The 17,335-nt window shown below is 37.4% G+C and overlaps 1 protein-coding gene across 1 annotated transcript in view; it reads right to left on the bottom strand.

Annotated features, from left to right (window-relative positions):
• Nucleotides 1–17,335, bottom strand: part of DBX2 (developing brain homeobox 2) — a 36,722-nt gene that overhangs the window by 16,000 nt on the left and 3,387 nt on the right. The window contains exon 2 of the mRNA XM_025930520.2: nt 4,750–4,845. Coding sequence (XP_025786305.2) covers nt 4,750–4,845 — 96 coding nt within the window. The remainder of the gene's footprint in view (nt 1–4,749; nt 4,846–17,335) is intronic.

The raw sequence follows: 17,335 nt of genomic DNA, 5'->3' as shown, positions 1-17,335 counted from the left end.
TAAGCCCAAATTCAATTTCCATTAAACTCCACTCATTGGTCCCAATTCTATCCTTTACATCTATACTGAATATGGTATATCTAATTTGACAATAACTCTCATGTTCTCCTTATTCTCTTCTCCAGGCCAAAAAAATACTCAATCACTTTAGAAAATTCATGACCAGACATATAGATCCTTTGCAATTTTAGTTGCTGACTGCTTCCTGACCTGGTTTTTATTTGCTCACTGTGCCTTTTAAAGTGGGGCTCTAGAACTAAACAGGTTCTAATCGGCTGTCTGACCATTAGAGTTTAGTAGAACTATTTATCTCCCTTGTTCTGGGCATTCTACTTCTAAACACATAATCCAACTGCCCCATATCATTCTGTAGACACACACTGAGCCAAGAGTATAACCCTTCCCTTCTTTGTTCTGTTCAGCCAATTCTCTTTCCTCTATTTTGTACTTGTGCTCTTCTTCTGGGGAATCTCAAATCAGGACTTTATTAGCTGCCCTGTTAGAGGTCCCACTATGGTCAGACAAGGGCTGCAGACAAGATCAGGAACAAGCACCCTATATCTCTAAGTAGCTCTGCTCCCCATCCCCCAGCCTCCACTACTTATGAACATTTGGGGAGAAAGGGAACTCCTTTCCTGGAAAGTTACTCAAATACTTTCACTGCCTCTGTAGAACCGCTGAATAGAGCCATCAACTTGGAAAATCTATTGTCTTTGAGGCTCCAACTCCTTTAAACATTCTTCCTGGTTGACTGACTGTCATTTATCTCTGGAACACCCCTCCCTTCACTATTGAGAAGTCAAAACCTATACTCAACTTACTGCATAAAACTGCTTAGGTTTTCAACAAAATAATCATGCTTCTTTCTTTATTAGCACAAAATGCTGCATCCCTTTGAAGATCTGAGAGTGCTAACAATAAATCCTCACAGAAGGACTGCTATAGGTCTTGTTGCTTTTCTCAGGGCACCCAGACTCCAGCTGAGAACAGTGAAAGAGAACACAGGCAGGTCAGGTGGCAAGAATACTAATCAGAGCATCGCCCATCTTTGACAGTGACGCTCAAGACCAACCTACGTTCACAGTAATAAAAGTAATGGCCTTCCCTTCTGTAGTCAACAAAATCCTAAATTTGAATTTGGACAGTATATTATGTTCTTTTAAGTTTCACAAAGAAGAGGAAATAGCAAAATGATCTTAAGATGTAGAATAGAAGTTCATATCCCAAGGAAGAGGCAGAGCAGTTTGTCCCAGAATATTTTCCTGCTTGTATTTTCATCCTACTACTCTAAATTTAAACTTTGTCTTTTAATGCATAGAATTGTTGAACGATCACATGCAAGTTGAGTACTCAAAGACAAAATGAAATAATTATCTGATTAATTCAATTAGCCATTCTACCTAATTAAGACTCCCGCAGTTTTTCAGGTGTTTTTTTTCCCTCCACAAGTTTCCATTTCATTTTAGCTGAGAAATGTGTGATTTTGAAAAGAACCTTATGGATGTAATATCAAAGATTTTCCTTCCACTGCTTTGGGGGAGGGGAGAACTTTTACCACAGCCTTTTAATGTTTCCCCACTGTAAGGGTTGTGCTTAAATAGCCTATTAAACTATTTATTATATGTGAGAAGGGCACTGGATGAATGATTGTTTCCACATTGCAACAACAAATCAATCATAAATCTAAAAGGTTAACAAGAAAAGCGAAATCAATTTTATACAAGTGAATCATGTTACAAGAGTCAAAATGATATTTTACTTGCTTGTTAGGAACCTGTTGATCCGATCCTACACTTTAGAAAGAGTGAAGTCAATTTTGTGAGGGCCACCGATTTCATTGCTTATTAAAATGTTTAGTATAAACCTTGATTTTGGCTGTCCACACATGTCAGCACATTTTGGTTGAAATTTAATACAAGATTACTTGGACAGTTCATTTTCCTCCGTCTGTGCAATGGAAAAAAAATGTAAATGCTTGGGCATAAAAACTGTTCTTATTATTAAAAAAAGAAGAAAAAAAAGAAAATCTAGTAAATGCCTTAAATAAAAAAAGATTACTGTGCAGATGTAAGCCTTATTAACGTTCTTTGGTATCATGGTTATTTATGTAAAATTCTTTATTGACAGCCTAAATCCACCATTTCATTATTATTTGCTGCTAATACGATGAACATTATAAACAAAAAAATAAAAAAGTCATTTCAGATTTATAACTAATGAGACACCAAAGTTTATTAAAAACACTTGTGGCATCTCTAAAGTGTTTTTAAAATGCCAACCTCAGAAATGGAGACAAACCAAGTACAGCATTCTCTATGCTTGATCTGAGCTGTGCTGATTTACCCCTTATATGTTTTATTAAATAAAAAAGATAAACATAGGACTTAATAGGCCTCTAGGGATAGATGCCACAATATATAACAGTTACGCCAAAGGCATAAAGTGGGAAGAACTGAGAGGCAGATGGAGGAAAATGAGTCTTGCTTAAAGTAATTTTTCAAGCAATTGAGAGTATGATGACGTTCTCTAGGAAATGTCTTTAGAATTACTTTTATGTGCTCTATTTATCAAACTGGCCTGGGCATTAGTGTAAAGTGTAAAGTAATTTACAGGGCTTAGAGATTTTCACCAAAACATTGCTATGAAATGACTAAACATATACACGCACACATACATGAATGTCCACCTGTTACGTGGGGGTTTTTTTCATATTTATTTTTTGAGGGGAGGGGGCAGAGAGAGAGAGAGAGGAGAGAGAGGGACAGAGGATCTGAAGCAGGCTTCCACGCTGACAGCAGTGAGCCCGATGTGGGGCTCAAACTCCTTAGATCATGACCTGAGCCAAAGTCGGATGCGTAACCAGCTGAGCCACCCAGGTGCCCCTACATAGGGTTTTTTGTCCATTACGCTACATTGCCAGAGAGTCTTTAAAATAGAAGTCCAGTATGATATCAAAGGGAAGTAACGGAAACTAGGTGTGGGATCTCTTTTAATCTCTACCCCAGGAATGCAACACCAAAGATTTAATCTCAGAGACACCACAATGCTATAGTAGCAGAGATTTGGGACTTATGTCTCTACTCCAGCAGCCTCTCCCTGCTACTCTAATATATGGTGACAAATGTCTCCTTAATTTGCACAACAGTTTTCAATTGCCCTCACAGGAGACCACCTTGAAGGAGCGAGTAAAAGGTTTAGTCATGGTTTCTATTTTTCTATTTGAATCAATACATTCTAGTTAAATGGACAATTAATAGGTCACTTCCAAAATAGTGGTGTATCAGTCCTGGTTAATAAACGATCCCAGAGTTGATAATAGGCCCTATGTATTCAGCAAGTCCTGTATACACTCAGCTCATCCACTAAATCCCTTTTCAGGTGGACAGGGTTATATGGGAAGATGAGCTAGAATGAGTCTATAAAAGTCAGTTTCATTCACTGCTTTATTTTTCAGTCAAGTGCTTTAAATGGTGTCCAGAAATTCACTTGGAATGTGAGACAGGAGAAAAGATGGACACACAGAGCCTTGCTTTATGACCATACAAAAGGGCAACTGACCCTTGCCCAAGCCTTTTCCATGTGAAATGGCTCCTAAAGTTCATCTGCACAGTGAAAAATCGTGGTGAGGTCGCGTGTGGATGAGTCAAGTGAAAGTGATGATTGGTCACGGGTCTGTCGCCCATTGTGGCTGGGTCCCTGCCATGTAAAGTGCTCTGTGGGAAAGTATCGGCCCCCTAAAGAGATGCTCAGAAGCCTGCAGCTCATTAAACGGCCAGCATTTGCTGCCTCACTTGTCAGGAATCATCCTGTTGAGCAACTGCTCTCCTGAAACATTCATAAAACACATTCACGGGAGGCAGCAGGGACCTGAATCCAACCGTGATAGAGCTCTGTACTTCAGGCTGACTCAACTCCTTCTATTTCACTTTCCACCTGACAGAGGGGTTAACCTGAATAAAAGTTTTCTCTGGGCAGTTGAAATAAATGTGCTGGCCTCTACCGGAGTAGAGTAGAGCTTACTGGACTTCTTCATCACACACTCAGAATCTCTGCCTACAAACTCTTACTTGACCTAGAAATCTCAAGATCAAGGTGAACTTTATTTCTTTTTACTTCGACATTGCTCTTTTTGAGTGTGTATGTGTATGCACGCTTGCACGCTCTAAAAGTTTTTTCAGAGTTGTTGTTCTCACTCCACCCCTGGACATTTTAAATTTTGAAATTTTTGAGGAAAAGTTCTCTTGAAAATATTTCCTACAACTCTGGTGGGTTCTTTTCAAGATCATAAAGAGGACATATTTATCTCCTTTCACAATCTGGACAATTTTTATTATTTTCTATGAACACCTAGTGACTTTCTGTGTCACATTCTAAGTTGAATAGAAATTTTATACAGCACAATTTCTTAGCCTTCCTTCTTTCTTTTTTCTTCTCTAAATGAGTATTGCTACACGTTTCAGAAAGAGCCAAATCAGTCCCTCTGAGATCTTTTATATCAAATGGAAAACAAGTCACTTTCCTTGGTGTGTCAGCCCCGGGTTTCAATGCCATTAGAAACGGCTCACAATTGCTCAGTGTGCTGAGGTCTGATAAATCTCTGGAAACCTCCTGAATAGGATCGCTGTGATTTTTAGTGAGGTTTTAGCTCCTTGCCATGGCATTACCAATTAGTTTTCCAGAGCACATTAAATCCTGCTGCTTTGGTTTACAGAATAACAGAGGCATTGCTGATGAAGCATAAAAACTTACTTGCAAAAGCAGTGGGGGATGCTGGGCGCCGACAGGACCCACCACAGCATGCAGAGTAGAATGGTGAGGCACTCAGGAAGAAAGGTTTGGAAGACGCTGTGGAGAAAGCATTGATCTCATTGATGAGCCATTTCTTTTAGACCATATTCAAAATTCTAGTTTCCCAAAAGTCACTGAGTAAAACACTCCATTTTCTGAGCCTTTACTTGGCTGGTTATAACTCTGACTGAAATTAACATTATTCTAAAGTAGCCTTTACCTGTCAAAGAGATTACCACACATTTAATCAAGATGTGGAAGACGCAGTGGAAAGACAAACTGATCAAAACCAAACCTATAATTTTCTGTGTGGTCATAATTACAAGTAGTACATATCAAATACTCCTTTATTCACAATATCCTAGAGCAACACACAGGACAACTATCTGTGGTGATGAATGTCCTTTATCCCCACTGTCCAATATGGATCTATTTCCCACATGGCTCCTGAGATATGTGGCTAATGTAACTGGGTAACTGAATTCTCAATTTAAGTTATTTTAAAATAAATACACTCGTGTGGCTAGGAGCTATCATATTATTTAATGGCACAGCTCAAGATATAATACTTACCGAGGAACAAATTGAAAGCAGAAAGTAAAAAATTAAATATAAAAACCAATTTGAATGTTATATGCTTAAGTTTAATTTTTTAGAAGAGATTATATTACTCTACTGTTTATTTTCAGAAAATTCTTCAAAATAGTTAGTTGGATTTCAAAGTGGTAAGAGATAATCTATTGAGCAATTCCATAACAAAATGGTTTTTTTTGTTCTGATCACTTTTACATGTTCAAAAGTATTTGAGAATAATAGCATTTTATCTCAAGAGAAACTAGTTAACCTGAAGATATCTGTGTTTGTAGTATAGGGATTTACCATATATCTGTTCTGCTCACTTTATTAAACTATACTATTCATAACATTTTCAATACATGTACACAGAATAGGTATCATTACTCTTATAAGGAAAGAAATTTTAAATTCTGTTTCTCAGTAGATGATAAATAGCTAAAAAGGATGTCACAGAACATTAGTAAGAGCTCTTCTTTACTGAGCACTTACTATATGTCAGGCTTTGGTTAAACACCTTACATACCCCATGTCCTTTAGCATAATGAGATATAATATAAACGTGGGTGAAAGTTCCTGAAGGTGGACAACTTGCTTTTGCTATCGCATACCCAAAAGAGTACATAGCACATTGTAAATGTCAGCAAATTTTCAATAAATGAATGTATAAAACCAAGCCTAATAGTTCATTTTCTGTGTGGTCATAATTATAAGTAGTAATTAGTAAAACTAAGAAATAGGAAGCCTCTCTCGACCTTCTTAGGAAGAGAATGAGGATCAGGAATGAACCCCTTCCCTCTCCCCAGACACAGCTTGAAATATAGTATCATCCATAACAGATGACCTTGAAATCTAGAACATGACTTGAAAATAAATATTTTTATAACTCTCCTACATATTCAATGGCAACTTTTTTCTTATTTTAATCATATTTAGTGAATATTATTTTGATACGAATACCATACCTTTTTCAAGAACACAGTAATTTCAGACTTGTATTTTAACCAAGTGATAAGCATGTGTTTACTTTTGCCAATATTTTTGAAGGATATATCAAAACAAGTGTATTGCCCAATAAAAATCTAGGTTCTTAATGCCTTCAAATTGCAAATTAATCACACATGCAGGTTTTTTTTCTATAACATAACGGAAAGTTGCCAATATTCGTATTCTTAGTTTTTTTTTTTTTTTTTAATTTTTTTTCAACGTTTTTTTATTTATTTTTGGGACAGAGAGAGACAGAGCATGAACGGGGGAGGGGCAGAGAGAGAGGGAGACACAGAATCGGAAACAGGCTCCAGGCTCTGAGCCATCAGCCCAGAGCCCAACGCGGGGCTCGAACTCACGGAGCGCGAGATCGTGACCTGGCTGAAGTCGGATGCTTAACCGACTGCGCCACCCAGGCGCCCCCGTATTCTTAGTTTTTTAATTTCCAAGTTTTCAAATAATAAAATGTTAGTCTTAATGGTATTTCAAGGGGTGCCTGGCTGGCTCAGTCAGCGGAGCATGCAGTTCTTGATCTTCGGATTGTGAGTTCAAACCCCACATTCGGTGTAGAGATTACTTAAAAATAAAATCTTTTAAAAAATGATACTTTGAAAATATAGCAACTAAGAAAGTATGAAAAGGAAATCCATCTTGGTGTTCAAAAAATTCTATAAAACTTAAAAAACATTTTTTTCTAAATAGGCTCCATGCCCAACTTGGGGCTTGAACTCACCACCAGACCCTGAGATCAAGAATTGCACATTCCCAACTGAGCCAGCCAGGCACCCTATAAAACTTTTTAAAAATTTTACTGTTATCATAAACTGTTCTAACACTGACTATAAAACCACCAAAGAAAAGATAAATCATTTCATTTTAATATCTTATGAGAAAATGGCACTATTTAGGCAGAGTTACATTTTCCAGTATTCTAGGAATATTTGAAGTACTTTGAAAAATAAAAATCTATTTCTACATATAAAAATTGTCACATTATGTTGATTCTCAAGCATTTTCTGTTAAATTATTTCATCTCAAAATAAACACTCCATATAATTAAGTCATGGCTACTGTGCAGTTTGGCACAAAATGCAATGCTGCATTTACATACATGTAATAACACATTTATCATGATAGCTGGAAAAAACACACATGAAATAAGCACACTAGTGATACTATTAAAATAACCATGCATTATAATATGTACAAATTACAAATTTTATCATTCTAGCCAAACTGTTTCTCAATCTTACCCTATGGCCTAAAAAATATAAAAATAAAAGATAAAAAAAAAAATGAGTGGGGCGCCTGGGTGGCTCAGTCGGTTAAGCGGCCAACTTCAGCTCAGGTCATGATCTCATGGTCCGTGAGTTCGAGCCCCGCGTCGGGCTCTGTGCTGACAGTTCAGAGCCTAGAGCCCGTTTCAGATTCTGTGTCTCCCTCTCTCTCTGACCCTCCCCTGCTCATGCTCTGTCTCTCTCTGTCTCAAAAATAAATAAATGTTAAAAAATAAAAATTAAAAAAAAATGAGTGGTTCATTTGAGACAAGCAATCAATTAAATTCATTTGTGATAAACGAAGTTCTGAGATATACAATCTTAGTGCTAAATTTAACCAGAAGAAGTTTTCATTGAGTAGTTTGTTATATTACTATGTATTACCTTATCTTAATAGAGTGAAGCTATAATCAAAATGACATGCCATCTACAGTAATAAACTCTTGTGGCTAAGGAACTACATGTGACATGACCAGGCTTCAGGTTCTCTTGTGTAGAATTTCCTTACCATGTTAAAACATCTCTTTGACATACATATATTTACACAGTCAATTCATGGTTTCCATACATAAATACACCTTGTTGAAGCTGGTTTCTGTGAAAATTGTTGTGAAATTCCAATTAAGTGCTCCATTTTTTTTTTTTTTACATGTGCCTACTTTGACATAAGTCAAATGCTCATCCCGCTGAACCTATGACTGCAGGGGTGTCAAATGGCACTAGGAAATAACCATTTTAAACAATGAAATGCATTAAAGATATATATATATATATATATATATATATATATATATATATATTACAATTTTAAATGTTTGTCAACCATATCCTTTTTAAAGGAATAGCAAGAAAGGAAACTCAGCTGTGATGAAAACAAAGTAACAAGTTGATAGATGTGTTAAAACTTTTTTAAGTTTTTGAGAACTACTTAGAAGATACTCTGAAAAGGACAGAAAACAAGGCAATTTCATCCTGATATGCACTTCAAAGCCCATTAATGCAGACTAGATGAAGTCACTTGATCACTGATTATACTGGGAACAACTCATTATAGGCTCACTGAACGATATTTACCACAAGATTTAAGGAGTGCCTACTACATGCCATGCACTGCTATTAATTGAACACATGCTATCTCATCCACTCATTAGCATTCAACCTCAAATGGGTATGCATCTGGAATGTGAACACTGTTTTCGGCAATTTTTTTTTAATGTTTATTTATTTTTGAGAGAGACAGAGACAGAATGCGAGTGGGTAAGAGGCAGAGAGAGAGGGGGACACAGAATCCGAAGCAGCCTCCAGGCTCTGAGCTGTCAGCACAGAGCCCGACGTGGGGCTCGAACTCACAAGCTGTGAGATCATGACCTGAGCTGAAGTCAAGACACTCAACCGGGGTGCCTGGGTGGCACAGTCGGTTAAGCGTCCGACCTCAGCCAGGTCACGATCTCGCTGTCCGTGAGTTCGAGCCCTGTGTCAGGCTCTGGGCTGAAGGCTTGGAGCCTGGAGCCTGTTTCCGATTCTGTGTCTCCCTCTCTCTCTGCCCTTCCCCCATTCATGCTCTGTCTCTCTCTGTCCCCAAAATAAATAAACATTGAAAAAAAAATTAAAAAAAAAAAAGACACTCAACCAACTGAGCCACCCAGGCACTCCGGCAATTTCTTTTTTAAAAAAGGCCAAGAGAAACACAAATATTTTAGAATAATATTTAGTTATTAGCCATGAGAGATCAGGGTTTCATGCACAGATACTGCCAGTTATTCATAAGAGCTGGAGCCCAGAAAATGGACACATCTCCCAAGCTTTCCATAAGAGAAAATCAAATGTCCTTTCCTATCGAAAAAAACGTACACTGTCAGGTTCGGCATGATGTTAGGTTCTGTTAGCACAATACTTCAGGATACTCTGAATTCTTTTTTTTTTTTTTTTCAACGTTTATTTATTTTTGGGACAGAGAGAGACAGAGCATGAACGGGGGAGGGGCAGAAAGAGAGGGAGACACAGAATCGGAAACAGGCTCCAGGCTCTGAGCCATCAGCCCAGACCCTGACGCGGGGCTTGAACTCCCGGACCGCGAGATCGTGACCTGGCTGAAGTCGGACGCTTAACCGACTGCGCCACCCAGGCGCCCCCCGAATTCTGTATCTCACCAACAAATCTAATTTCCAGTTTCTGTGGAAATCTGTTACCAGTTACCAATAAATAACTTAAAACTTTTGGAACTAAACTGTCTGAATCCAAATGACTAAAATCACTTATTCACAGAAAACCTCATGAGCTTTTCACTTCTTAATAAGATATTCTGACTTATCTGAAGCCACAGAATCAAAATACCTATTAATTATTTTGAACATTTATCTAAGATGGAGACTTAGAGCCAATTTAATGGTGAACTGGCCTGATTTCTTTTTAAACTTAACGAGATGGTTCTGTGATACAATCATCTCATAGCCGAGGATGGTTATGAGCCTAACTACAGAGAAATTATTTTCAAATGTCTGTCATTTAGAAGGCAAGCAATAATTTTTAAATTGCTTTTCGGTTGTTATTTTCATTCTTCTTTTGCTGATGGAGAAGAACAATGGGTATTTAAATGGGGTGAAACCACATTCTTCTGATTGTCAGTGGAAAACCGTGGTACTAACTGACTTGAGTTGACGTTTCAAAGAAAGAGTACTAAAGACCACTAATAAAACCTTCAAATAAATTTCAAGAGTCCACTGCAATGCTATGCCAACTGGCAGCACCTTTTAAGAAAGATGGGGAGAAATGAAAGAAGGTTCCAAGATGCCTTATTAAGGCATCTTTAACCTTTGCTTAAAGGGTAAAAAAACACCTCCAGGAAAGAATAACAGGGAGCTAAATAATTTTTTTTAATGGTTTTAAATGACCTTTTTCAAGTGCCTGGTACATGGGAACCATGAATAAAGAAATCTAAACTTCTGACCTGAAAACAATATACAACTGGAATACAGTGGACCCAAAAATGAGACTCCAAAGAATAGCAACCAGCAGCCCTGAGTAGTAAGATCTAAGAAATATCACTCACCTAATGAGGTGTGATTATCACACACCCTGGAAGGAATTCATTTATGTGATCCACATGCAAATTTACCTTCAGTCACAAGGGAAAGCAAGTTAAATAAATTCATCCTTTATCTTCCTGCTCATCAGAAAACAACAGAAGTCCACATTCTTTTCCTCAAGTATTTCAGACACAGAAAAACAAAGGTCTTAATGTTCTGGTACAGCTCATGAGAAGATAAATCAAGTGCAGTGTCTACTTCTTTGATGCTGTGCTTTTAATTCTGTGCAGATAATATTTATTGCATCTCTAGCAAGTGCCACACAGTGTACTGGGACCACAAAGATGAAAAAGGATGGTTTCCTTCCCCAGAAGAATTTCTATTTAGTGTTTCTTAACTTACAGATTTACGTCTGTTGGTCAACAAAATGAAATGCAAATTTTTCCGTTTTCCAAATTCAATTTTCCTCTGTAAAATCTGAGGCATTCCCCAAGACAGAGATGAAATTTGAAAAAATTCACATTGTGCATCCCTAACCATTGGTTCTCAACCCTGCATACATGTTAGAATTATCTAGAGTGCTTTCAAAGATACAGATGCCCAGGCCCCATACCAACCGGGTTAAATCACCAGCTAAGAGTGGGCTCCTTAGCACAGCATTGTTTCAAAAGATGCATAGGTCATTATAATACACGGCCAGGATGAGACCACAGAAAAAAATACAAAACAATGTCTGACACAGCAGGCACTCAATAAATGTTAGCCTTTACTCCTGCCATTATTACAGAATTTGAGATCAACAGTAAGACAACATATAAAAAGAAGCCGCATTGGTCAAGACTTCCAGTGAAATATAAACAAGTAAAAAGAAAAGACTATTGTCAAGAGGGCTTTGTCAAAGAAGGCTTTAAGCAGCAACAATATCTTAACCCACACCTTGATTTGGAAGGTATTTGGAATGGCAAAAGAAGAAAAAGAAGGCATTCCAACAAGGAAAGGTGGCTTGAACAAAAGGAAAGGAGGCAAGGTGGGACACGTAGGGTAGGTTAAGGAGACCAGCCTGATGGCTGGCACAAGGCGAAAGGAGTGAACAAACAATGTACTTGGAGGAGCTAAATGTAGCTGATGGAATGAAGGTGTTGCAGAACAGAGTATTTCTATTTGATCTGATCATCAAATGGGGATAATTAAGGTTTTCCTGAGTAGCTGGGTAATATGAGGAAGCAGATAATTAAGGTTTTCCTGAGTAGCTGGGTAGTATGAGGAAGCTATATTTTAGGAAAATTCACCTGCCAGTACCGGATGCGATGTGGTGGAGAAAGGAGAGGCTATATGGAAGCATCCCACTGCAGTAAAGATTTGTTATAAGAACAGGTAATGAGGGCACCAGGGTGGCTCAGTCTGTTAAGCATCTGACTATTCCGGCTCAGGGCATGATCTCACGGTTCGTGAGTTCAAGACCCGCACAGTATTCTCTTGGTATTCTCTTTCTCTCCCTCTCTTTCTCTCTCAAAATAAATAAATAAACTTAAAAAAAAAGTTATAAAAAAAAGAAGAGGTAATGATAACCATTTGTGTATACATGGCCACTAGCATCTTCTCTAGCCTCACATAATGAACAAATGGGTAGGGTATGGCTTCTTCTCAAGGTGCGGGCCTCAGTTCATCGCAATCACCAAATATGATCACTATCTCTGCTGCCTCTCCCTTCAAGTGGTCTCTATTAGCAACTCTGAAAAACTGAGCTAAATTTAAGGAAACCCATCGCTTTTTATTATACAGTCGATATCACAGAAGAGAATAGCCTAACAGAATAGTTCTTGTAGCTCTCAAATTCTAAAAGCCTTAATGAAGACTCCTCAAGCTCCCAGCTATTGCACTCTGTGTGACTAATTCTTGCACTGGTCTACTCCACCAGGAGACAACAGACCTGGCAAGAACTGTATCTGATAGGAGTTATCCTGATTTCACCCTGTGGCAGATTTTAAATGGCTACAAATTACCTGGGTCTCAGTTTCCCCTTCCTTTGTATTTGGGATGGTCTTGCTGCCTTGTTTGACCAAAGGATACAGAAGAAGTGATATTCTGGAACATTCCAAGGCTAGATCATAAGAAGCCTTACAGCCACTGCCTAGGATTCTTGGAGTGTTTGCTCTTAGAACTCTCCCTTTCATAACCCAAGCATCAAGCTGTCAGAAGCTCAAGACACTTGGAAAGTCTACTTGTAGATTGTTGTAATAGCTCTAGTTAAGCACCCAATCAACAGTCAGCCATGTGAGCAGCCATTCTGGACATCAAGCCCAGTTGAGCCTTCAGAAGACCATAGTCCCAGCTGCCATCTAACTGCAGGAATTTCCATGTTGAGAACCACTCAGCTGGGCCCAGTCAATCCACAAGACTGTGAGAGAAAATAATAAATTGCTCCTTTAAGCCTCTAATCTTTGAAATAGCTTCTTATACAGCAATACCCCTTTCACCAATATTTTACTTATGATGGAATGGTAGAAAGGAGTCTTTCACATCTTTCCCTGTTATCAGTAGGCTTTTGTGGTATGTGTTTGCAAGTCAAATGCTGATTTTAATCTCTGTTCTTATTTTGAAATGAGGACACAGAGGCTCAAAGAGGTTATATGAATTGATTGGAATTATATAGTAATATAAAAATCTTAGACTTGAATCTAGGCTTTAAAATTACAGAAATGTTGCTAAAACCAGCTCCAAAAACTGTATTTTTAAATTTACCTAATTTGCCATTTTTGCTTTGGAGAAATTGTTGGCAAACTTTTACTATAAAAGGCCAGATAAATACTTCAGGCTTTGCAGGCCATAAATCTGTTGCAACCATTCAATCTGTAATGCAGAAGCACCTGTAGAAAATATGTAAACACACAGGAGTGCCTCTTTTCCTGCTTGAAAGAATGAGACTGTCTTCTGGTTTGAGACCCAATATAACTATAGAATTGGTTAAATACACCTAAACTCAATCCAGCCCTAGGAGAGTCTCTTTAAGAAACATGCCAGCAGTCATGGTTTTTATTCTCTTTCAATGGACAAAAATCTTTCCAAAGAATAACTTACTAACTCCTTCGCATATTTTAAATTTAAAAGTTATTAGAGATTTAACCCTTTAAAGAACAAGCAAGGGGCGCCTGGGTGGCGCAGTCGGTTAAGCGTCCGACTTCAGCCAGGTCACGATCTCGTGGTCTGTGAGTTCGAGCCCCGCGTCGGGCTCTGGGCTGATGGCTCGGAGCCTGGAGCCTGTTTCCGATTCTGTGTCTCCCTCTCTCTCTGCCCCTCGCCCGTTCATGCTCTGTCTCTCTCTGTCCCAAAAATAAATAAACGTTGAAAAAAAAAAAAATTTAAAAAAAAAAAAAAAAAAAATAAAGAACAAGCAATTTTGAGTCCTCTCAAGAGGACCGGTAAAAATTATATATTGTATGTTCTATTTCTGACAGCCACTTAGAATTAATAAAATTGAGGTTGTTGTGGCAAAGTGCCTGAACACGTAAAAGAAACGTTAGAAACCTGGTTCATCTTTGGGATACTGATAAACAAGGAGGCAATTAAGTATTCAGTAATATACAGAAAAAGATGTGAATTTTCTTTCTTTCCTTTTCCCAGATGCTTTGGTTCTAAAACAAAAGTCTAAAAACTTTAGAGGCTTTTTGATCTTTGACTTCAGAGAGAATTTTAGTGCCTTCAGTTTACTGTTCATATAACTCACAAAAATGTGCCCCTGAAATATTCCCAACTAATAGCAGGTTGACAAAATGAATAATGCTATTAAAAATGAAATCAGTTATGGTAACTTTATATAAAGTGATGAATCACTCTGCATTGCCAAATCAAGTACTGACTGGAGGCTAAAAAGAATAAAAGGGAGAGATTTCATTAAAAGTGGAAACATTACTGAAAGTAAAATAAAATACTTTGGAATAAAATATACAAGGGTCTGGTAAGCGTATTATACATTAAGGCAAAAATCCAATTTCTTAGTAAGAGAGTATAAAATAGAAGCATGATCTAATGAAGTCTTAAATAAGGATTCTAACAAGCATTCCCAGATAAAAATCATGTTGTTTCTTTTTCCAATTTGCCTTTTTATTCCTGACAGACTCCAGATGTAGTTGAATGAAAACTTATTTAACAGACTTAAAAACTGTGTACTTTCACTGTGAAAAAAAAAAAAATCACTGTAATTAGGAAAACACCTTATTTGGAGCCTCTGTTAATCCAAGATAAAGTAGACAAACACTGTATTAAGAGCTACAAAGCAAGACCCCTTGAAAGACATAGTAAGATGTATTCTAAAGTTATAAAGAGTAACAACAGAAATAGGGTGGTGGAAAATAGGTTGAGTGTGGTGTAAATGAAATATTTATCCCCCCCCCCACATAAGGACACATTTATTTAAATATGTTAAAGATAAGAACATCTCACTTCTGTAAAAACTTGCAAAGAATCTCAAAGTATTTTACAAGCACATCTATTACCTGTGCTACTTCCCTTACTTTACAATTGCTACCATTTCTATCATTGTTCAGCAACAAACCTAAGCATAAAATGAGGTCTTACAGAAAAGGAGACTTTTTTCTGGTGGGCACAAGAACAGGAAGAAGGTGGCACACTCCAACAGGGATATAATAGAGTCTCATGCACAGCTTTGGTTCCAATGTATGAGGCACATTCATGGCAAACAAATGTGGATAAAATCATTGTCAACAATTCTTTTAAAGTGCCCACAACATATGGCATCCTTTGGCTTCTGGCATGTAACCCTGAACTCTCTGAATCCTATGTTTATTTATACATAAATGTGTATACAATTGTCTGGGCATTCAAACTACTGTGCTCTTTTCTCTTGCTCATTTATTTATTTTTGAGAGAGAAAGAGAGATAGAGAATGCACCCTTGACAGCAAGGGAGTTGGGGAGGAGCAGAGAGAGAGAGAGAGAGAGAGAGAATCCCAAGTAGCGGGGCTGGAACCCCTGAACCCCATGAGATCATGACCTGAACCGAAATCAAGAGTCTGACTCTTAACCGCTTAACTGACTGAGCCACCCAGGCGCCCCAAACCATTGTGCCTCTTAAAATAATTCTCAACTCCCTTAAGTCAATAAGAGGCAAGGGGAAAGTTCTAAAATGTTCCTACTTGCCTGCTGGATTTACTCCTATTTTATTATTAAACCTCAACAGCTTCAATACCTGTTAACAGATTGACATTTCTTGTTGCCTAAGTGGAGTAAAGAAGCACATGTTAGGGGTTGGGGTGGGATAAGTACTAAAGTCAGGGGCAAATTCAATGCACATAAATTGCTCCAGCCCAGGTGTTATTCTGTAAGGATGGTAACTGAGTCATTACTAGAAGGGAAGGAAATATTAGTCCTATTCTCTTCACTGCAAGAATTTCTCCTTGAATCTGAAGCAGTTCATTAACTTGAGCTGATTCTCATGAACTATGTAAAGTTATTAAATGTTAATATGTTTATATTAATGTTAATATAAATCCAAAGGCATGTTAAGAAGATACAAAAAATATGCACATGTAGTAATAACATGGTTCAGTATTATCTACAAATTCCACCAAAGCAGTGGTTGAGGTGACGGGCTGAGGAAGGAACCACCTTTGCCAGATTTTCCATTCTCTGTCCTGATTCTGGGTCAGCATCACCAACATTCAAGATGCTGTGATTTTAATCTACCAAAACAAATCTAAAGCAAAGTTGTAGCAAAAATAAGTGAGAAACTCTGGCTTAATAAATCAGATCACAAAGTCTTCAAGTTGGACTAGATAAAACACAAGTGCAATTAGTTTAAGACAGAGTCATGGATTAACACGTAAATAGTATCTGGAACTGGGAGATGGGCAAGGAAACGAGGATGTACATTAAGTTTTAATGGTAAGAAGCAATCCTAACAAGGGGCCAGAAAAATGCTACGGATCTGGTTCCATTTCTGTATTACACAGTACAACTTACCTGATAAAATTACCTAAAAAATAAAAAAAAAAAAAGAACTCACCTATCCAGAAGAAACATGTGCTTTCTAACCCTTAAAAGGAGTAGCTTCAACAATCAATAAATTACATTCAGAAAATTACCTTTATGTCAAATATTTTTAAAATGTTTAAATAACAAATGTTATTAAAAGGCAAGACTCCACGTATTTTGAATAAAACTGGTGACATAACCAAGAGAAATGTAAAATTTTCAGCTTTTTACATTTCAAAGCTCTTTTATATATAAAAACATAAATATTGTAATCTAGCACAATATTCACCCAATAATGACATTAATGAACTTTTCAGGAAGGATCTCTGATGATTCTAATTTACTTGCAGAACCTCCTGGTTTCCCCTAATAAACTATAACAGATCTAAGGATTCAACCCTGGATCTATCTTCTATCTACTACCTTCTATTGCACTGTGCCCCTCTCCAGCCTTGAGAAATACCCTTTGATTTCTAGAGTTTTTAAACTACATATATATATATATATATATATATATATATATATATATATATCCAACTGTTTTATATATAAACAACCTGACAACATATAGCTATGGAGAGTCTTTTTCCTACTGTAAATATTCAAAGACTTGCCAGTTTCCAGGGATGAAGAACTGACAGCTATCCTCTCATTTATTACCTATAAAATCTGTGTTATTGCTTAACTGTCATCA

Source organism: Puma concolor, chromosome B4, assembly GCF_028749965.1.
Source record: "Puma concolor isolate L17-30 chromosome B4, mPumCon1.1.hap2, whole genome shotgun sequence".
In the NCBI taxonomy this organism is placed as follows: Eukaryota; Metazoa; Chordata; class Mammalia; order Carnivora; family Felidae; genus Puma; species Puma concolor.
Note: the sequence above shows the minus strand (reverse complement) of the source record. Positions and strands in the feature narration are given on the sequence as shown.